Below are 22,578 nucleotides of genomic sequence, written 5' to 3'. Positions count from 1 at the left end.
AAAAGCCACTGCAAATTTTAGCAGCAACCTTTGCGTCCTTTTTGACGAATTACAGACCTCAAAGAATTTCTCGCAAAGTTTGCGAGCAAATGGCTTTCAAAAGATTGGCAGTGTATGTAATAAAGTTTCACAATTGCAAAGCAATAGAGAAACTCTTGGACAATAACATAACCTCGTGTTGTTAAGTTCTAAATAAATATGTTTAAAGCAGAAGTTCCGCCTCGGTATAACATTGGATGGTTTCCTTTTTAAAGGTCCCAAGAGCTCAGTGTTCAGACTCATGTCCCATTGGATTGAGAAAGACACCAAAGCCAAGAGCCCAGTCTTGTTGTTATGATTGTTCCCCGTGTTCTGAAGGAGAAATTTCCAACACAACAGGTAAAAATGTTTACAAGATTATATGTTCTTTATTAGACATTCCTAAGTATATATGGCCTCTGTTTAATAAATGGTGTAAATACAAATAAATAAAAACCAGAATAACATTTTGTTCATTGTACAGTTTTGCACTGCAAACATTATTTCTGTGTTGTGCACCTTTAAGACCAGATTGATGTATTTTTTTAATTGTGTAAAGTAAATCTTTATAATTGACATTTTATTACAATCACTGGGCACTGTTGCGAACATTAAATTGGTGGTTGCAATGTATAGTTTAATGGTGCGCAAAGGAAAATTTGTATTATATTTATTTCCCACAGCAGTAATTTTTTCATAAATGCTTTTTTTAGTAAAATCTGCCCTTTATATAAATAAAAAAGCCATCAATTAAGTCAAGAGATCTGGCAAGTGGCAAACTACATGAAATATTATAAAATCAACAGGGCTCATTTATGGACAGAACAGAAGTGGCAGCAAAGTTGACATCACATTCATGAAAGGCATTCAGCTTCTAAACTCAAGTTTAGGAGCTGAAACGATAAAATAAACCACTGAATTTTTCACAAAAGATCTGTGAGTGTAGTTCCTTCCTTTTTTGTACATATATATATATATATATATATATATATATATATATATATATATATATAATTGCTTCAGTACCATATAGCTTTTATTAAGCCAACATACATCAACCACCTTCTGTGACAACCCACAACATATTCCTCTCACCTCCTGTGAGCTCTCTACTCCTAAAAAAAAGATATAAAAATGGCCATACACATACACACAGTATACCGACTTGCACATACAATCAAATAAAATGCTAATCACAACAAATGATGAAATCTGTCCCAAACTCCCTTTGCTGACAAATTGTTTCTTGATCACCACCTCTATACCAGGTGAGACCAAACATATGATTAATATTTGTGAAATTCCCATTGCCTTATTTATTTGATGATGGTTTTGCTTAAACCTCCATAGCTGTTCCTATCCTAAAGGAATGCAAAATAAAATCCTTGTCTTGTAAACCATAAACTGGAATTCAGAGTGAATTGAACTATCCTCATGCAGCAGCGATGAGGTCCTTCCTGACTTGTTCCACAATAATCCAGAAGCATAAGGATAAATGGGGTAACACCTCCCTCAGCCCGCTTGGACCAGATAAATAATTCCCCAAAGCTGAACACCCCATAAAACCAAAGGCTAAAACAAAGTAATTTCATAACTCAATCTGCAAACCTTTCAAGTTATCCAAACAAAGCCTCCAGCAGTGCAAAATTCATGGGCCACAGACACACACCAAAAACTTACTGAATGGCACATTCAATTGACTATGTAACCACATGTTGACTAGAAACCAAAGGAGCAAATTGTCCCTCTCCACATCCCCTAAGGTGCCAGGTACATAAACCACTGCTGCCTCCCACTGCCTCCATAGAATAGTAAATTGTTGACCAACAAGGAGCATGAGATAACATTGTAAATCTTTAACACTACTGCCATGTTGTATAACTGAAAAACACTTTTTTATTGGCCAAAATCTTTTCCCATACTTCGACTGTCATACCAGTAGGGAAGATTTAGGGAAGCACTCTAGATTTCTGGTGAGCCCTTCTGAAATAGTGGCTTTGATAATTTCTTCTACTAATTCTCCTACTAAAAGGTTTTCGAATTTCAGTTTTCATTACCATATTTTATCATTCCTAAGAAAATCTATTTTCTTCTCATTTTTTGTTACCATAATAGACAGTGAAAGCTGCATTAGATGCCCATACAACGAATGGCCCAATCAGGAGCAGAACCAGTGTATTGCCAAAATGGAAGAATTTCTGTCATACACTTCTGATGCTATTCCTGTGTTTTTTTCAGCAATTTCAGCCCTTTTACTCCTTATAACGATGATAATATTGGGAGTTTTTGTTTCATATTGGGAAACCCCTATAGTGAGAGCCAACAACAGGAGCCTGAGCTTCGTCCTCCTTGTCTCCATCAAGCTGAGCTTCCTCAGTGTGTTTCTGTTCCTCGGTCGCCCTATGGATATAACCTGCATGTTACGTAGCTTCACCTTTGGAATCACCTTCTCCATAGCTGTCTCTTCTCTCCTGGCCAAGACTATCATGGTTTGTGTTGCTTTCAAAGCCACCAAGCCAGGGAGCTTATGGAGAAAATGGGTGGGAGTCAAACTGTCCAATTCTGTAGTCTTGTTCTGCTCATCCATTCAAATAATAATCTGCATGACTTGGTTGTCCATTTCTCCTCCCTTTCAGGAACTGGACCTTCACACTTACCCTGGAACCATCATCATTCAGTGCAATGAGGGCTCAGCTATTGGCTTTTACTCAGTTATTGGGTATATGGGGCTTCTGGCAGCTGTTAGTTTTGTTTTAGCATTTTTAGCTCGGACATTACCGGACAGTTTTAATGAGGCCAAGTACATCACTTTCAGCATGTTGCTCTTCTGCAGTGTTTGGATCACAATGATCCCGGCCTATCTGAGCACCAAAGGCAAAAACACTGTGTGTGTGGAGATATTTGCCATACTCACCTCAAGTGCTGGACTTTTATTCTGTATATTTCTGCCCAAATGTTACACAATTTTATTTAGAACCGAGATGAACAAAAAATCTCATTTAATTGTCATCAAAACTTGATAATATTTCAAATGTAATTTAGTAAAATAGTTTTTTTTATTTCATCTAATACATTACATGATATTTTCATCAGAATTTTAAAGTCAGTGCTAATTCAACAAGGGGTACATTATTTTTATAATTTTAGCGAGTCAGGTGACCAAAATGACATCACTACTCAACCTTGATAACTGATGACATCACTAGTCACCGTTTATGATAATTTACAATATATTCATGGCATTTGTGTATTATATAGACATATGATAAATAATTCTATAGATATGTTGCTTTCCTTATAAAACGTTGGTATCCAGACATTCACATAAGTTTATGTTAACCTTTGGCCTAGGCACATTCCAAGTTGTGTATACTCTGTAATATCAGCTATATACAAGTGTGCCAATCAGATTTTCAAAAGTTAACATGTATCCAATTGATTTAAAAAATATATAATTTAAATTTTTTGGAGGTTAAAAATAAAGATGTGCTCGGGACCAGCAATCTCTTGTGTTGCTGGTCCAATCAATTCTGTGTAATAAACATTCTTTGGCAGAAATTTCTTTGTTTCAGAAAACCACTGAGTGAAATATATTATCAATAAAAACCCACATAAGAAAGTACTTGAATTTTGACTCTGTCATTCAGAATTGTTTATTGTCTGGTTCCTTCATACAGATAAAGGCTTTTGGTTTCCTCCTTCATAACAGAATGTGGTTTAGCTTTGTCCTCAAGCTTTTTGGCTTTCTCATGAAGGTCAATCTTGTGCCTCCATTCTGATTAATAGGATTCTGTCATGGGAAAATGTGTTATTTTCATAGTGCTGCTTGTTATTATAAAAATATCTGGAACGGTCTAAATCCTAAGACGGACGAATGGCTAGTGTCAGAAGGTCAAAATGGTACTACAAAAAATACCATCATGCTCCAGCAGAATTCTGGACTGAAATCCATATATTAAAAGAGCAAACAGATATTTTTATATTTAATTTTGAAATCTCACAAGGGGCTAGACATGTCAGCTTCCCAGGTGCCCTCAGTCACTGGACTTAAAGCGACCTTGATAATAGTGAATGTGATTGGGACATTGGACTGTAAGTCCCAGGCAGTGAAGGTCTGATAAATGTATGTAAAGTGTTGCAGAAATGTTCTCAGAACTACAGAAAATAATCTACAGTATGGACATTTTACAATTGGCCAAATTGCAAATGTTATCCTATTAAATGATGTATTCTGACACCATCATAATCCATTTATAGTTTAAAGAAACAGTGCTTGCAACAGCTCGTCTCTCTCAACCCATCTTCCTCTTCTTATCCCACTTAACTCTCTATTCCTTACTAGGTACAAGGCACTCTCTTCCTCCCCTCTGGTCCCACCCTCTTCCCCTCTGGACCTGCTGCTCTAAATTGGGAAATTATGAGTCTTCATACTTTCCACACTTATAGAACATAATCTGCATTCTGCAGTAATCCTACCCCATCCAGCCTTGTGGGAGCATTGTTGGTAGGTATTATGCATCCCCCCAAATATTGTCCTGTTTTCTTGTGTACCTGTTTGCTATGAAAGATTTATATAACCTGTTATATGTGCAGCCACCTTATGGCATTACTATACCAGTAATGTATCTTTCTGTAATTTGGATCTTCATACCTTAAGTCTTCTATAAAATCATTTAAACATTAAATAAACCCAATAGGCTGGTTTTGCCTCCAATAAGAATTAAGTATATCTTAGTTAGGATCAAGTACAAGCTACTGTTTTATTATTACAAAGAAAAAATAAAACATTTTAAATAATTTTGATTATTTGGATAAAATGAAGTCTATGGGGAAAATTTACTTAGCCTCTGAAGTTGCGCCAGCGGTGTCTTTGCTGCACGCCACACTTTGTCAGGCATAGTTTCGCCAGGGCTGCACAAATTCACACAGCGTGAAATAGAAGTTTGAATGGACGTGTATGCTGCAGCAAATAAATAACACTACACAAGCCCAGGGAAACTTAATTAAATTATATAGAGGTGTTCAAATGCCCTACACATGTGCCCACAGTATAGTTTAGGTGCCATGTGTTAATAAAAGTAGGGAGGAACGAGGGTACCCTTAAATTTTTTTATCTTTTTCAGTCTTTCACCCTATAAAAAGTAAAAAAAAACTCTACTCGATTGCACTTCGTCTGGTCTGACCTGGTGAAATAAACTCTGGTGAAAGAGGTAACGTTCAGAAAAAAAACATAGTAAATTTGCGTAGTTTTGCCCCTTCACGCTGGTGTTAGGCTGTGAAGTTGCACTAGTCTACTTCGGTATTGAATTTTTTCCAGGGAAACTTTTAGTAAATTGGCAAAGTGACAAAATGACATAACATTGACAAATCTTCCCTAGCGTTAGTTATTTTTTTATATATTCCCCACCGGTTAGTGAATTTGTCCCTATGGGTGATGGCCTTCCTGTAATTTGCAGATTTTAGGATAACAGGTTTCCAGATAACAGATACCATACCTGTATTATATTTTATTGTGTCTAAAAGTCAGGCCTATAATAAATGCACGACATGGCTTTAAATAAGACAGTTTCTTCAGTTTATCTCGAGTCATGGCACGTTTACCATACGAATACAAGCGAATACACCGTAGTTTGGGAAAGACTTTCTCAAGCCCCAGCCAGAAAAGAGCATTTTCCCTGACCGGGAATCGAACCCGGGCCGCGGCGGTAAGAGCGCCGAATCCTAGCCACTAGACCACCAGGGAGGCTGATGTTGGCTTCCTTGATGCAACTGAGGTCAATCAACTCCTATACAGAATTGTTTATGATGACATTTCTTTTAAAGACATAATAACGTAGGCTATTGTGATACTAAATTCTATAGCTAGTATAAATATGGGTAAATATCATTTATGTGAGAGTAGGGAGGGGCGTGTGTGGATGGATGCAGAGTTTTGATTTGGAGGGGTTGAACTTGATGGACTTTGTCTCTTTTCAAGCCGATTTAACTATGTAACTATTTTGTAACCCTCCTCTTCTAAAGAGTTTCTTCTGCGTTGTGCTCGTGCCACCTTCTGCATAAAGTAACTGAGGCTTCGCCGAGCTTTCTCCACTTTTGGCGTGGTCAATGTTTTTCATTTGTAATAATGTCTGGATGCCATTAGTATTCTTGGGATGGGTGAATGTTTTGCCCTTGTTCCCAAACATTGGGCTTTCCATAGTCTGTACAAAATGTAAATTCTAAAGGAAAGTGTGCCGCATCTTTCCCATTTCCGCTTTGGGTTGATAAATGACAAACAAGCAGCTTGAGCAGAGTTTTGTTTCTGCCCGGTTTCGAACCGGGGATCTTTCGCGTGTGAGGCGAATGTGATAATTGCTACACTACAGAAACTCCCGTGCTGTACCGGACACCAGACTTTGTGACCTTTTTGCGCAACAGTTTCCACAAATGTTGCCGATTATGATCGGGTTTATTTTCTGAAATTGTTTTTAATGTTCTGTGTAACACCGGTCCACAGCTACAAACAAGGACGTCTGACTTATAAAAGCCCCACAAGTTTTATGAAGTCATTTAAAACAGGTCATCGTACAAATGGAAGGAACCCATGACGAATCCAACAAGCTATTTCCCAAGATCCCTTAGGTTGAGAGTAGAATGCAACTCCTCCCTTAATTTCGTCCAGTGATGAATTCGGGGACGTGAAGTCTCTCTCCTTACCATATTGTGGGGTGGAACGCAGAGTCTCTGGGATTCACAGCAACTTCCGAGAGATCTGTTTTGCAGCCGCAGCTTAACGGGGGGCCTGTGGCGCAATGGATCATGAGTCTGACTATGGATCAGAAGATTGTAGGTTCAACTCCTGCCTGGCTTGACATGCTTCTAAATTACTTTTCAATCGACTTTAAAAGGGACATTGAAATTTGATTCCCATTTATAATTTATCGTCGAATTTCAGTGCACCAGCACCATGTGAAACCGATGGACGCATCCTGCTGCCTTCTGTGGGGATGCAAGAAATGTCCCCATCGCTCGTTCCTATCGGTTTTGCATTCTTTTTTTTTATTTCTTTATTTATTTTTGCAGGTTTACGTTGGTGAAGCCTTTGCAAGAAAACAAAGCCACGCCAGGGCAAAAATATTCTTGGCTTCATCAGTCATCATGTAGGATGTATGAATGCATGATGACTTTTTGGCTATCAAACCATAATAATATCTTTGCATTTCAAGTGTTGCCAGTCTGCATTGGGTTAAATAAAGAGGATACAACCACCAAAACCCATGCAACTGATTTGCTATGAATGCAAACAGCACTAAAAGAACCTTTGCCAAGTGGCAGTCATGTGCCCCAGTGGCCTAATGGATAAGGCACTGGCCTCCGAAGCCAGGTATCGTGGGTTCAAGTCCCATCTCCGGTGCTCATGGTGTGACTTGTTTGAAAGAGGCTTTGAAGCAGCTGGGACAAATTATTCTGTTGAGTCTCAGGTCCATGCATTAAAATTACAAAGAACACTTTTAGTTAGCTCGATGTTATGTCAGCAGGTCCGGAAGAAAACACGTTCCCTGATTAGAGATCATATAGAGGTAAGATGAGGTGAGTTAGGAACACCAAGAACACAAGCCGACTTCTGGAAGTAGCTTCCAGCATTAAGAGTAGACGGGTCAACAGTGGACCGTTACCGCTTGTTACTCCTTGAAGTGCCTCAAGTACATCTGTTGGACCGCTTTTTGGCTCAGAAATGCCCTTCCCTCCCTAAAATAGTTTTCTCCCAGGCAATGACATAAAAATTGATTAGCAGCCATTTATAGGGAAAGAGAGGAAGGGGCTTGGCATGTGAATATTTGGGGTAACATTTGCCCACGGCAAGCCTCTCTTGAAAAAGTTTTGGCCCTTGTCCGACTTTCTGTGCAAAGAAGGAACACTGACTCACCTAATCCCTTTGGCTTTCCCATTTACAATTTCTTCTTCTTTTCAAAATGCAGTTTAAACGAAAGGAGGCGAACCTCAAACCTTCCGATCCACAGTTAAAATTCATGATAACCCACACACTCACTTCATTTGCCCGGGTTTTTGTTTTTTCCAATTGTTCAACTGGCTTAGAATGCTTTTTATTTGTAAATACATTTCTGCGAGAGAGGGCACTATGGGAAAGGAAGAAATAAAAGGTGCGCAGCATCAGTGTTTCTGCCCAGTTTCGAACCGGGGACCTTTCGCATGTTAGGCGAATGTGATACCACTTGAGGAGCTGCCCTAGGAGCCTCCGATCTGAGTCACTGAGAAAGCCGTCCCGCCAGTGACAGCTCTGAGGCCGTCAAGCAGTGTTCCTAATGAACACTAGGAGACGCTGAAAAAGGCCATGGAAAAGCAGGAAAGGGCGGTGTCACAAAGGCCAAGAGAACAGAGGGACTGGAGGAGGAGAGGCTGGTCCACCGAGTCACAAGAGCTGAGAGGTCTAGAAGTGTAAGTAGCGAGAATTGGTTTTTTGGCTTCAGCTAAGCGCTCAAGTGGTTTTGAGCTAAAGGGAAGCAGAGGGGAGGGCTTTGCAGCGCAATGTCCTATTTAAATGGTGTTACCTAAGCTCCTTTGCTGATTTTGGTTTCTTTGCTGCCAGGGTTAGACTGGGGGCCCGGGGCCCACTGGGACTACTGTCCAGGGCCCTCCGACCCCTACCGTGAATCGCCGGGAGCGCTCCTGCTTGAAAGGTGCCGGGAGCGCGCCTGCTTGAAAGGCGCTGCTCGGCTCTCCTGCATGAATGCATGAATTAAGGGTCCGGCCCACCGGGTTTTTTCTCGGTTTCCCCCTGGGCCAGTCTGACACTTTTGGTTACATTCAGCAGAAAGCCATGATTACCTTTTTTCAAAATGATTTTAGTTCTTCTAAGTCACCTCGGAGCCCAAGACTGTACCATAACATAACATATTGTTTATAGAACCAGCTTCCACCTTATCTCACAGCTAGCCTTGAGACTTGTTATGTTCCTGTACATTCATGTTTCTTTCTGCATATACATAATCAAAATATCCAAGCTACAATGAAAAGATTGACCTGACATTTGCTTAAGAAATAGAAAATGAAAAGAAACCAGAGTTCAGAGATTATATAGGCCTCAGACTAATGATTGTTGATTAATGATTCTATTGCAGTCTAAGTAACCTTATATCAGACCATGGCTGTACCATATTTGATAATGGGTATATTCCTTTACCAGGATTTTTATTAATATGTACAGATTTGACCACTACTACTATATGTATATACAACCTTATAGATACAGTCCATAATGATGTCTTTAAAGCAATGCAAATTATACTGAGCCAGGACACCCAGAAAGGTTGGATTTGCCAGTTCTCTTGCATTGTTCTACATATGCTGCCAAACACCACATTCATGATTTGCACCCTAGTTACTGACATACTGGGGGGAATGCTCTGCCTTGCTTTGTGGTGCATTATATTCCATGCAATGCTGGGAGACACTCCTGTAATAAAAATATTGTTCTATCTAATTGTAATGTGTGTGGGACCCTGCAGATCTAAGACCCCAATCATCCAAACTGCTTGTCACCTGGAGATCATTAAAACAGCTGAGGAATATGAATACATTCAGGAAGGAGACATCATGATTTATTTTAAAGGACTAACGTTTTTCGTGTAAGTTGCCCTTTTTACAATTAAACAAGCCAAGGTGGCTAACTACAATTAACTCAATCAGTGCAACAAACAGTTGGATATTGTGTGTTTTTGCCTCTCATTCTGCTCTGGGTTTGCTGAGTTGAAAATAAAGATCTAAGACAATAATATAATAAATGGTGGAAGGGTTGCACATCAGGTAACATTAACTGGTGTCAGGGCCCGAAGGCACAATTTGGAGTGCGGCCCAAGGAGGAAGCAATTAGGCAAACACAGTTCGCAGTACAATGGATTAGGCAGAAAAATCGTCAGTTCAGGCAAAGGTCGTCCAGGCAGCAAGATATTGTGGTCGAGGTTTCAGGCAAAGGTCTGGCCAGTCAGCGAAGTATCAAGGTTGAGGTTCCAGGCAAGGTCCAGAATCAAGAATCAATATTTAGAAGACACCCAGGAACTCTAGATAGAAGAACCTATACTCTGAGAGAACCTTCTGGCGTCCTTAAATAGGTGGGTTTTGGGCGCCAAAACATGCTAGATGACGTCACAGGACGTGCGCCAGAATGTGCGCCAGCGTCTGCACATTATGCTGTGCGAAAACGCTGACATATGGGAAACTTGGTTGTTGGCAGCTGCTACATTGGAGAGGCGTACATCTTGAGGAAAAGCAAAAGGGTGTTGCCCATAAACACAAAAAAGGAGATCTGTCTGAAGAGGCATGAAGAGAATTATTGTGAGCAAATTCGGCCCAGGGAAGTAAATCAGCACAATCATCTTGGCACAAGGAAATATGGCATCTTAGGAATTGTTCAAGAGCTTGGTTGACATGTTCAGAAGCTCCGTTGGGCTGAGGATGATAGGCAGAGGAAAAATGTAATGAATTATTGAGAGATTTGCATAAAGACCTCCAAAACTTAGAAATGAACGTTGAACCTCTGTCAGACACAATTTCCGAAGGAAAGCCATGAAGGCGAAAAATGTGTTGAATGAAAAAATTAGAAAGTTCCAAAGCAGAAGGTAATTTACGGAGAGGGATGAAGTGAGCCATTTTGCTGAACCTGTCAATTACCACCCAAATGACTGTACAACCATGGGAGGGAGGAAGGTCCACAATAAAGTCCATGGCCAAATGTGTCCAAGGCCGGGATGGAATGGGTAGTGGTAAAAATAATCCCTTGGGGGAGGTGTGACAGGTTCTAGATGCGGCACAAATGGAACAGGAAGAAACAAATTCTTTAACGTCTTTCCGAAGGGATGGCCACCAAACAAAACGGGATAATAACTCAGCAGTCTTCTTGATTCCAGGATGGCCAGACTGCTTGGAACTGTGTGATTGATGAAGAATAGATTGACAAAGATCCGGGGGAACAAAGGCCACACCAGGAGGTGTATCAGCAGGAGCAGAAGTTTGAGCAGACAAGATTTGAGACCCCATAGAAGGAAACAAGGCAGCCACGATCTTTGCCGACTGAATAATCGGTTCTTCGTCCTTCAAAGAAGTGTCCACAGGAGAAAAGCTTCTGGATAAGGCATCTGCCTTTTTGTTTCTAGAACCAGGTCGGAAAGTAATGACAAAATTAAAATGTGAAAATTACAAGGACCAACGAGCCTGTCTGGGTTTCAGACGTTTAAGGGTTTGAATGTATTCCAAGTTCTTATGATCTGTAAAAATGGTCACAGGAACTGCGGAACCTTCAAGAAGATGCCTCCATTCTTCTAATGCTAACTTGACCGCCAGAAGTTCACGATTGCCAACGTCATAATTGCATTTTGGAGGAGAAAATTTTTTAGAAAAGAAAGCACACGGATGAAGTTTCCCATCACAGAGTTGTCTTTGAGAGAGTACGGCTCCAGCACCTATGTCAGAGGCATCGACTTCTATGATGAAAGGTAGAAAGGGGTCTGGATGTCTTAGGACAGAGGCCGAGGAGAAGGAACTTTTCAGAGATTCAAAAGCTTCTTTGGCTTGAGAAGTCCATACATCAGGTCTTCCACCATTACGGACAAGAGCCAAAATTGGAGAGATCCTAGACGAAAATCCTTTAATGAATTGCCTATAATAATTGGCAAAGCCAATGAATCTCTGTATAGCCTTGATACTATTGGGTAAAGGCCATTCTTGAATAGCAGAAATCTTGGCTGGGTCCATCTCAAAGCCTTCAGAAGAAATTATATAGCCCAAAAATGGAATTTTAGGAGTCTCAAAAGAACATTTTTCCAGCTTGGCAAACAAGGCATTCTTCCTAAAAAAATAAGAATATCGTCCAGGTAAACGACTACATACAGCCCCAGCAGATCCCTGAAAATATCATTGACAAACTCCCGGAAGACTGCGGGCCAGTCCAAAAGGCATGACCAGGTACTCGTAATGACCATCCCGAGTATTAAACGCAGTCTTCCATTTGTCGCCATCCCGGATTCGGATCAAATTGTATGCCCCTCTGAGGAGCCAGGGTAAGCCCAGGACTACAGGTGTAGAAGGGCAATTTATAATAAGAAAATAAAGTCTCTCCACACGCAGTGCCCCAATCATAACGGAAAGTTCTGGTGTGGCATGTGAAATGAAGGCTGTAGATAATGGTCTGTCATCAGTCGACAGGACTCGAAGAGGAGCCTCAAAGGAAGTAGAGGAATGTTGTGCCGAGCAGCAAACGCCTTGTCCAGTTTCCTATAGCCCCAGAATCCAGAAATGCTTGCGTCGAAATTTGCTTAGCCGAAACTTGAAGCTGCAGTGGAAGCAAAAAGCGACGAGAAGGTTGATGAGGGAAAGGATCAATTCTGCCCAGGTGAGTCTCCCCAAACTTACTTAGGCGTGAAAGTCTCCCTGCTTCATAGGACAATTAAAGGCTAAGTGAGCCTTGCCATCGCAGTAGAGACATAAGCCGGCAGTACGTCTGCGTAACTTTTCCTCTTCGGATAAGCGGGCTCCCCTAATCTGCATGGGCTCCTCAGAATAAGCAGGAGTTGGAGCAGTAACAGGGGTAGTAGGAAGGAACGGTCTCTGGAATCGGGGAGCTAGGGGAGGAAGAAATTTCTTGCTTCTCTCTCTGTCGGACAGATGTTCACGCATCCTGGTATCAACTTTGATGGCAAGAGCGATGAGGTCTTCCAATTGCTCCGGAAGATCCCGGGATACCAGGTCGTCCTTTAGGCGAGTAGAGAGACCCTGGTAAAAAACTGCATGGTAGGAATCATTATTCCAATTTGTCTCTGCTGCTAAAGTGCGAAAGTCTATGGCATACTCGCTCCCTTGGCGAATCTGCAGCAAACGGGAAGCAGCGGTGGACACCCGGCCAGGTGCATCAAAGACCTTGCGTGAGTAAGGGGAAAGTTCTTCTCCCACAAGGGGGACGCCCACTCCAAAGCCTTCCCTTGGAGACGAGTAATCATGAACCCCACTTTAGCCCTCTCGGAAGGATATTGCGAAAGGCTGGAGCTCGTACTGGATTTGGCATTGGTTGACAAACCCACGACAGGATTGTGGGTCTCCATGGTAGAGTGGAGGAGCTGGAACCTTAGGCTCGGAAGCATGAGAAGAAGAGATGCCGACCACCGGAAGAGGAGCTGCTGCGGCAGCTGGAGGATTAATAGATGATTTCTCTAAGATGGACCCCAGCGCTTGACCAAAATGGACCTGCTGAGCTTCGTAGGATTCCATACGTGTAGCCAGTCCACTGAATGCTCTTCCGAAATCCGGAGGAGGCGGAGCTTCCTCAGAAGGGTCCATGGCCGAGTATACTGTCAGGGCCCGTAGGCACAATTTGGAGTATGGACCAAGGAGGAAGCAATTAGGCAAACACAGTTTGCGGTACAATGGATTAGGCAGAAAAATCGTCAGTTCAGAAAAAAGGTCGGTCCAGGCAGCAAGATATCGTGGTCGAGGTTTCAGGCAAAGGTCGGTCCAGGCAGCGAAGTATCAAGGTTGAGGTTCCAGGCAAGGTCGAGAATCAAGAATCAATATTTAGAAGACACCAGGAACTCTAGATAGAAGAACCTATACTCGGGCGCTGAGCAGGCCTGGACTGGGAATCAAAATAGGCCCTGCCATTCCAAGTACAGAGGCCCAAACAGCCCCCTACCAGCCCACTACTGTATATGGTAACTTTCTATGGAACCATACAGCAGCCCCTCTGGCATTTGCCAGAACCCACAGATTGCCAGTCTGGGGCTGGCGCTGAGAGAACCTTCTAGATGACGTCTAGATGACGTCACAGGACATGCGCCAGAATGTGCGCCAGCGTCTGCACGTTCTGGACGCCAGCGTCTAAAGGATGCGCCAGCATTAATATGCTGCGCAAAAACGCCGGTGTCACGCTGGCGTCTGACTGCCGCATGGCCTCTTCTGGGCGCCGCCATCTTGGACGCGCGGAGGACGGCCAGGACGCCTTACAACTGGGCACTTTAGTGAAAGCTCATCTTATTGGTTGCTGTGGGTTATGAGATGAAGCCAAACTTTAGTCTTTGGTACATCACCCTATTATGCTACTTTTTCTTTTGTAACATTACTTTTACTTTATTGTTGGTTTCAATAAGTTTTCTTGAATTCATTGTCATAGGTTGTTCTCAATAATGTAACAGATTACATCTGAAATGAATTTGTGTAAAATGTAAATATTGAAACTATAAGATTCTAAAGCAAAAACAAACCCCCCCATTCTCCACTTTTCTCTTCAATTATTCTTCAAATATAGAGAAGCCCAAACACATTTATCTGTGATTCTCAGCTGAACCAACATTTATCAGTGACTTTTCATTTTTCTTTCATCACTTCCCAACCTTTCCCACTAACATTAATGGTGATTCCTTTCCTTTGATAATATTGGGCTTCTCCTGCTCTAGTGATGTGAGTTTTTAAAATTGTTATGGAAACAGGAGGCAGTGGGTCACAGTTTTAGTAGAAATATTGATTCTAACAATGATTTATAAGAATTGCATAAAATTGCTTGGTTAGAACTCAAAAATATGTTACAGTTATTGAACTTAACAAAGCAATTGAATTTATATATTTTTTCAGTCCAAGTGCCCTTGAATTACAGATATCTTGTGGATTTTATTTATGTGATTGACAGCATTAATAAAAAAGAATTTGCTTCACACAACACAACTCTTGTAAACCGCATATATGATTCCTGTGGAGACCCGCGGAAGGCTATAAAGAGTATATTACAGATATTATCTGGATCCAGGGAGCCAGTTCCTAATTACTCCTGTGTGGGAAAGGGAACACTTGCTGGATTTATTGGGGATCTTGTCTCAGAAACCACTGTACCCATAGCCCAGATACTGAGTGTGTTTGGCTACACACAGGTGAGACATTTAATAAAACAGAGTTGGCCTCATTTATTACCTTTAGAGACAGCCTATGAGTAAGTGCCCCAACATGCATGAAATGCATTAGGCTTTCACATGTAATGTCCTAATGGCTTCTCTTTTTTTTTTTTTATAAAACTCACAATTTCTGTTGTTGTCTCATTTATTACTTGACAAATGTGCACCTGGGCAGCAACCCATAGAAACCAAAACAATCAACATGGTTCTGCTTCTTTGACAGAGATTATAATGTGCTTTGGCTCAGCCATAAATGAGATTATAAATATGAAATATTCCAATCTGGTTAGATCTGATGTCCCTTATTAGCGAATTATAATGAATAATTTCAACTATTTTATCCCCTCCCGAGGTCTCTGTGATGCTGAAGGACCAGAGTAAATGACCTCTTTCCCCACCCTAAAACTTCTCCTATATACAAAAAAGATTTAGCAGGTGTATTGTGGGGCGCATCTATAGTAACTCTTGTAAATATATTGCAATGTTATGATGATTATGGTACATTATGATGCAAGAACAGTGTGACGTTACTTTCATTGTGAGCTGATGATATAACAATCTGAAATACACTGGAACCTTTTCATACAAAAATCACCCAGTGACTCAGATTGGAGTCTCCTCCACCAGCTCCTCCTTTGGGTTTGTGTAGTGGTTATCACGTTCGCCTAACACAGCGAAAGGTCCCCGGTTCGAAACGGGCAGAAACACTGATGGTTCGCGCATTTTATTTCTTTGTTTCCCATAGTGCTCTCTCTTGCAGAAATGTATTTACAAATAAAAAGCATGCTAAGCCAGTTGAACGATTGGAAATGAACAAAAAAACAGGCAAATGAATTAATTGAGTGTTTGGGTTATCATGAATTTTAACTGTGGATCGGGAGGTTTGAGCAGCCGCCACTAATGGTGAACGTGGTCTTGGCAGGCAACATGCCTGATCGTATAGTGGTTAGTACTCTGTGTTGTGACTGCAGCAACCCCGGGTCACAGAAACTTTTTACCCTAAAATTTTTCTGGTGGCCACGCCCCCTTTTGTTGCCACGCCCCCAACTAAATCAGGATGGCGTTGTGGCAATTTCATGTATAAATATCCCCAGAACCCATAGCAGGGAGGCACATAGACAATTTCATATATAAATTAATGCAGCCTGCCAGGAATTGTACTCACACATGGTAAAAAGCTGTAGTCATTCTTCTGTCCTGCCATATATCATGCTTTGATCTCCCTCATTGTGTCTCTGTCCTGGCCACAAATCAAGTTGAGATCAGGGATGTAGCGAACGTCGGAAAAAAAGTTCGCGAACATATTCGCGAACTTGCGCAAAAATGCGAGCGGTTCGCGAACGGTTCGCGAACCCCATAGACTTCAATGGGAAGGCGAACTTTAACATCTAGAAAAGACATTTCTGGCCAGAAAAATGATTTTAAAGTTGTTTAAAGGGTGCAACGACCTGGACAGTGGCATGCCAGAGGGGGATCAAGGGCAAAAATGTATCTGAAAAATCTGCCTGTGTGTGCTTGGAAGAGATAGTGTAGGGGGAGAGCTGTTAGTGATTTCAGGGACAGATGATAGTAAGTTTGCTGGCTAGTAATCTGCTTGATACTGCTCTGTATTGGAGGGACAGAAGTCTGCAGGGATTTGAGGGACATTTTAGCTTAGGTAGCTTTGCTGGCTAGTAATCTACTGTTCTCTTTAAACAACTGCCATACGTTGACCTTGTAGGCATTGTTTGCCCAGTTTTTTTGGTTGCAGCCACTGAAGCACAGTTGCCAGAAAAAATATGCCATATAAATGCTGAAATAGTCATTTTTTGCCATACGTTGACCTTGTAGGCATTGTTTGCCCAGTTTTTTTGGCCGCAGCCACTGAAGCACAGAGGCCAGAAAAAATATGCCATATAAATGCTGAAAATAGTCATTTTTTTGGTCGCAGCCACTGAAGCACAGTTGCCAGAAAAATTATGCCATATAAATGCTGAAAATATGCATTTTTTTGGTTGCAGCCACTGAAGCACAGAGGCCAGAAAAAGGTCAACGTATACACTACTACAGCGGTGGATACGGATTACGTAAAATATATGAATGCTGCTTGAAAAAAGTCACTCCGGTGTTTTTTCTGGAGACGGTAATATTATGGATATTTAGACAGAATGTGAACAAGGTCACACAGCTAGATGGCGGGTTGAAGAAAACAGTGTGCAAATAATGCCTACAGGGCAAATAATGCCTAAAAGGTCAACTTATACACTACTACAGCGGTAGTAAAATAAAAAAAGTAAAATAAAAAAAAAATGAATATTAAAAAAAAAAAATTAAAGTTGGTGCTGCTGAACTACTAGGAGCAGCAGATTAGCACACCAGTCCCACTCCCCAACACTGCTAGACTAATAGCACTGGGCTCTTATAGTAGTAGTAGTAGTAGTAGTAAAACAACATAAAAAAATAAATAAAAGCAGTCCTTACAAGGACTACTGTTATTGCAGCAGTCAGCAGATGAGATCAGAAGCAGGACAGCTGCCCACTGCAGCTACATACAGAGCACTGCAGTAGAAGGTAGATTACTAGCCAGCAAAGCTACCTAAGCTAAAATGTCCCTCAAACCCCTGCAGACTTCTGTCCCTCCAATAACAGAGCAGTATCAAAACGATTACTAGCCAGCAAACTTTCAACTGTCCCTGAAATCACTAACAGGCAGCAGCTCTCTCCCTACACTATCTCTTCAGCACACACAGGCAGAGTGAAAAAACGCTGCAGGGCTTCGGTTTTTATAGGGAAGGGGAGTGGTCCAGGGGAGAGCTTCCTGATTGGCTGCCATGTACCTGCTGGTCTGGGGTGAGAGGGCAAAAAAAAGCGCCAACAATGGCGAACCCAAAATGGCGAACGTCGCGCGACGTTCGCGAACTTCCGGCGAGCGCGAACACCCGATGTTCGCGCGAACAAGTTCGCCGGCGAACAGTTCGCGACATCTCTAGTTGAGATCTTGCTCCTCTAAAGTGAGTATTTTACTTCTGTGCTCCCACCTCAGTCTTTGTACTTTTCATTCTTCTCCCTCTGACTTCTGCATTATTTAATACTATAGTTCACTGTTCATTTTCTATGAGGTACCCATTTTAATTCCTGCCCATAATGTTTTACATAATACTGCAAACTTCCAGCCAATATCCTTTTAATTATTTAATTTTAACCAATCTTGTTTAAGCAGGCATTTCTAATATTTAAAAGAGCCATATTTTTTTTTGTCCAGCCAATCAGACAGGCAAAGTTCATATTGGCCTGCATTTGGACTTACAAGTTAGTTAAATTACTTATGTTCCTATTTAATTTAAATACTAATCTTACCATTTATTAATCGTTGGCTGCAATAAAAAAAATATAACGAAGTGGCTTTTTTAAAAATTGGAAATGCCTGCTAAAACAGGATTTGTTAAAATGACATAGAAAAGGAGCAGTGAGTGAAATATAGTATGAAATAAGGCTAAAGTCAGAGGAATTATATAGAAATGTACAGTGACTGAGGGGGGAGGTTAGAGCACCAGAGTGAAGTATGTGCTTTGCAGAGGAGCACTAAATAACAAGTACAGAGAGGGGGGAGAGAGGTTTGAGGAAGGAGATATGAAAAAGGTATGGAGGGGCAAGGAAGGAGAACAAAGAACTAAAGTGGGAAGAGGAGACTGAAAAGCACAATGACTGAGGGGGAGCACGGATCACAGAAGTAAAATACGCACTTTGCAAAGAAGCTGAGATCTCAACTTGATTTGTGGCCAGGACGGAGACATCACGATGGGTTAGATCAGCGCATTATAAATGGCAGGACGGAGGAGTGAGCTGTGTGAGTACACAAACACAATGCAGGATTCAATTCGGATCCGTAACAATCTGTACTGATAGCATGTAGGCAAAGTAAATAAAGTGATTCCTACATTGCCGTTTTTGGAGGTGAGTGGATTCCACTCTGCAGGCTGTTACTTACACTGGGGCTTCTCTTCCTTTCCCTGCAGCAGCGCATCAATACTGCCGGTACCTGTTAACTCGGCTACTACAGCTGAAATCGGGTAACTCTGCCTGACTGGATATGGGCACTCACTGCTCCTGCAACCAAACTGCCCCCCCGTCGGACTAGGCCTGTGGGAATTGGCTCTTTTGGGCCCTCCAACCCAGACCCGCTCCCTGCACTCCTGCTTACTTACCTCCCTTGCTGATCGCTGCAACACAAAGGAACTGTGGCGCGCAGGGGGGGATTGGCGAGCTGAATGGGTGTCCCTGAGGTGGGTTGCAGCTGGGAATGGTGTGGGGGCCGCTGTGCTGCAGGTCCGGTGGGCCCTGGTCCCCCACAGTCCGACGCTGAGTCCAGACAGGTTCTCCTGGCCAAATTGCACTTTCATTTTGCGCGCGCTTAAGAAGAACTGTGCAGCAATTGGAGGGGAGGCAGGTTCTATGTGTACACTGTTGTCCAATCACTGCCAGCCTTTATAGGGAGCTTAAAGCAGGACAGTACAAGCATGGACGCTTGAAGTGACGTAAAAAAAATGTCAGCACAGAAAAGCTCTGGTATGCAAAATGTTTGCATCCCGCCCGGCGGGATGCAATTTGGTGAAAAAAAGAAGTGGCGGCATGGCATCCCGCTGCATCCCGCCCCAATTCAAGCACTGGTTATCAGAAACAAAGTCATTTCTGCCAGAGAATGTTTATTACAAACAATTTTCTGGGCCAGCAGCACAAAGAGATTATTGACCACAAGCACATCTGTAAAAAATATTTTTAACTTTTTTAAATCCATTAGATACATGTTAACTTGTTAAAATCTGATTTACACACTTGTATATAGCTGAGATTACGGAGCATACACAACATCGAATGTGCCTAGGTCAAAGATTAACAAACTAATTTGAATGTCTAGATACTAATACTTTATAAGGAAAGCTGTGTTTTGATTTAAATACCCACTAGATATATATTCTATCTATCTATCTATCTATCTATCATCTATCTATCTATCTATCTATCTATCTATCTATCTATCTATATAGATAGATAGATATTATATGTCTATATAAACACATTCTACATTCTTTGAAATTCACACAATTAGCTGAATTAGCATTGACTTTTAAAATTCTGATGGAAATATTATGCTATGACAAGTAAATTAGATTTTTGGTTTATCTCAGGTCTAAATAAAATTATGTAACATTTAGGCAGAAATATACAGAATAAAAGTCCAGCACTTGAGGTGAGTATGGCAAATATCTCCACACACACAGTGTTTTTGCCTTTGGTGCTCAGATAGGCCGGGATCATTGTGATCCAAACACTGCAGAAGAGCAACATGCTGAAAGTGATGTACTTGGCCTCATTAAAACTGTCCGGTAATGTCCGAGCTAAAAATGCTAAAACAAAACTAACAGCTGCCAGAAGCCCCATATACCCAATAACTGAGTAAAAGCCAATAGCTGAGCCCTCATTGCACTGAATGATGATGGTTCCAGGGTAAGTGTGAAGGTCCAGTTCCTGAAAGGGAGGAGAAATGGCCAACCAAGTCATGCAGATTATTATTTGAATGGATGAGCAGAACAAGACTACAGAATTGGAAAGTTTGATTCCCACCCATTTTCTCCATGAGCTCCCTGGCTTGGTGGCTTTGAAAGCAACACAAACCATGATAGTCTTGGCCAGGAGAGAAGAGACAGCTATGGAGAAGGTGATTCCAAAAGTGATGATGCGCAGCATGCAGGTTATATCCACAGGGCGACCGAGGAACAGAAACACACTGAGGAAGCTCAGCTTGATGGAGACAAGGAGGAGGAAGCTCAGGCTCCTGTTGTTGGCTCTCACTATGGGGGTTTCCCAATATGAAATGAAAACTCCCGAAATGATCATCGTTATAATGAGTAAAAGGGCTGAAATTGCTGAAAAAAACACAGGAATTACATCGGAGGTGTATGACAGAAAATCTTCCGCTTTGGCAATACATTTGATCTGCTCCTGATTGGGCCATTCATTGTATGGACATCTGATACAGCTTTCACTGTCTATTATGGTAACAATAAATAAAATAGATTTTCTTAGGAATGATAAAATATGGTCATGTAAACTGAAATGATAAACCTTTTAGTAGTTGAATAGTAGCAGGATATACATAGCAACATAGTTAAGTTTGGTTGAAAAAAGACCAAAGTCTATGATGTTAAGGCCCTCCAAATTAATCCAAGCACATGTACATGAACACACTCATACTGAACCTTATATTTACTCGAAAATTCTATAGAGAGTAAAGAATGGCCCCTAGATTGCACCTTCCTATTTGTTATTCCATAAGTCCCATGAACACAAGGTAAAACTTAACCTTTATTGGTATATATTAAAATGACACCAAGGGTTAAAATCAAAATGATTAAAATTACAACCAGGAGGAGCCCATTGTAGCTGGATTATGTAGCGTATAGGGATGTAGCGAACGTCGGAAAAAAAGTTCGGGAACATATTCGCGAACTTGCGTCAAAAATGCGAACGGTTCGCGAACGTCGCGAACCCCATAGACTTCAATGGGAAGGCGAATTTTAAAAGCTAGAAAAGACATTTCTGGCCAGAAAAATGATTTTAAAGTTGTTTAAAGGGTGCAACGACCTGGACAGTGCCATGCCAGAGGGGGATCAAGGGCAAAAATGTTTCTAAAAAATCCATTGTTGACACAGCGCTGCGTTTTGTGCTGTAAAGGGCAGAAATCACACTACATTTCTAAACCTGTGTAATAAAATGCTTTAAAACGTCCGGCGTCTACATGCCAATCAAGTCGTGTAAAGGTTACAGCCTGTTCACACGCAAAGACGAAACGCGGTGCTTACTGCAACGCAAAAAGACGCAAAGAGCTTTAATGAATGATACCGTTAAGTGAGCAAATAATAGTTTTTAATTACTAGTTGCTTGTCACCTCCAGGATGTTCGTCCTGTTGGTGGCAATATTTCTGTAGTGGTGTGTTTAGCAGTCACCGTGCTTGTGCGCACGTGCACGGTCAGGCAGAGGTCATTCAATGTACAGTGAAGCGAACCAAAAAACACTGATTCTGCAGTGTGGGCCCAGTTTTGGTCTACTTTATTGATCACCTGCGGTGACCATAAAAGATGCGATTTTGCCACTGTTGCAGAACCCTGAAAAATTAGGCATGTGTACTTTCCTGAAAAATTATGTTTTTTTTGTCGCAGCCACTGAACCAGAAGTCCAGAAACAATATGCCATATAAATGCTGAAAATATTAATTTTTTTTTGTCGCAGCCACTGCAGCACAGAGGCCAGAAAAAATATGCCATATAAATGCAAACAATATTAATTTTTTTTTGTTGCAGCCACTGCAGCACAGAGGCCAGAAAAAATATGCCATATAAATGCAAACAATATTAATTTTTTTTGGTCGCAGCCACTGCAGCACAGAGGCCAGGAAAAATATGCCATATAAATGCTAACAATATAAATTTTTTTTGTCGCAGACACTGAAGCACAGAGGCCAGAAAAAATATGCCATATAAATGCTGAAAATATTCAATTTTTTTGGTCGCAGCCACTGAAGCACAGAGGCCATAAAAAATATGCCATATAAATGCTGAAAATATTCTGTTTTTTTTGTCGCAGCCACTGAAGCAC

At 41.4% G+C, this 22,578-nt stretch overlaps 1 protein-coding gene and 2 non-coding genes across 3 annotated transcripts; all 3 read right to left on the bottom strand.

The window, feature by feature from the left end:
* Positions 1-5,689: 5,689 nt before the first annotated feature.
* On the bottom strand, positions 5,690-5,761 carry trnak-cuu. The gene has a single exon. It is a non-coding gene; the product is annotated as a tRNA-Lys (tRNA).
* A 553-nt stretch (positions 5,762-6,314) lies between these two features.
* On the bottom strand, positions 6,315-6,387 carry trnav-cac. Its single transcript has one exon. It is a non-coding gene; the product is annotated as a tRNA-Val (tRNA).
* Positions 6,388-20,069: 13,682 nt separating this feature from the next.
* LOC121400396 (vomeronasal type-2 receptor 26-like) lies at positions 20,070-20,819 on the bottom strand. The gene has a single exon (XM_041583362.1). It carries the CDS (start codon positions 20,817-20,819, stop codon positions 20,070-20,072), a length of 750 nt encoding a protein of 249 aa, XP_041439296.1.
* Between the last annotated feature and the right edge of the window lie 1,759 nt (positions 20,820-22,578).

The sequence above is a fragment of the Xenopus laevis genome, chromosome 1L, assembly GCF_017654675.1.
Source record: "Xenopus laevis strain J_2021 chromosome 1L, Xenopus_laevis_v10.1, whole genome shotgun sequence".
Taxonomy (NCBI): domain Eukaryota; kingdom Metazoa; phylum Chordata; class Amphibia; order Anura; family Pipidae; genus Xenopus; species Xenopus laevis.
This window is presented reverse-complemented; position numbering and strand designations above follow the sequence as displayed.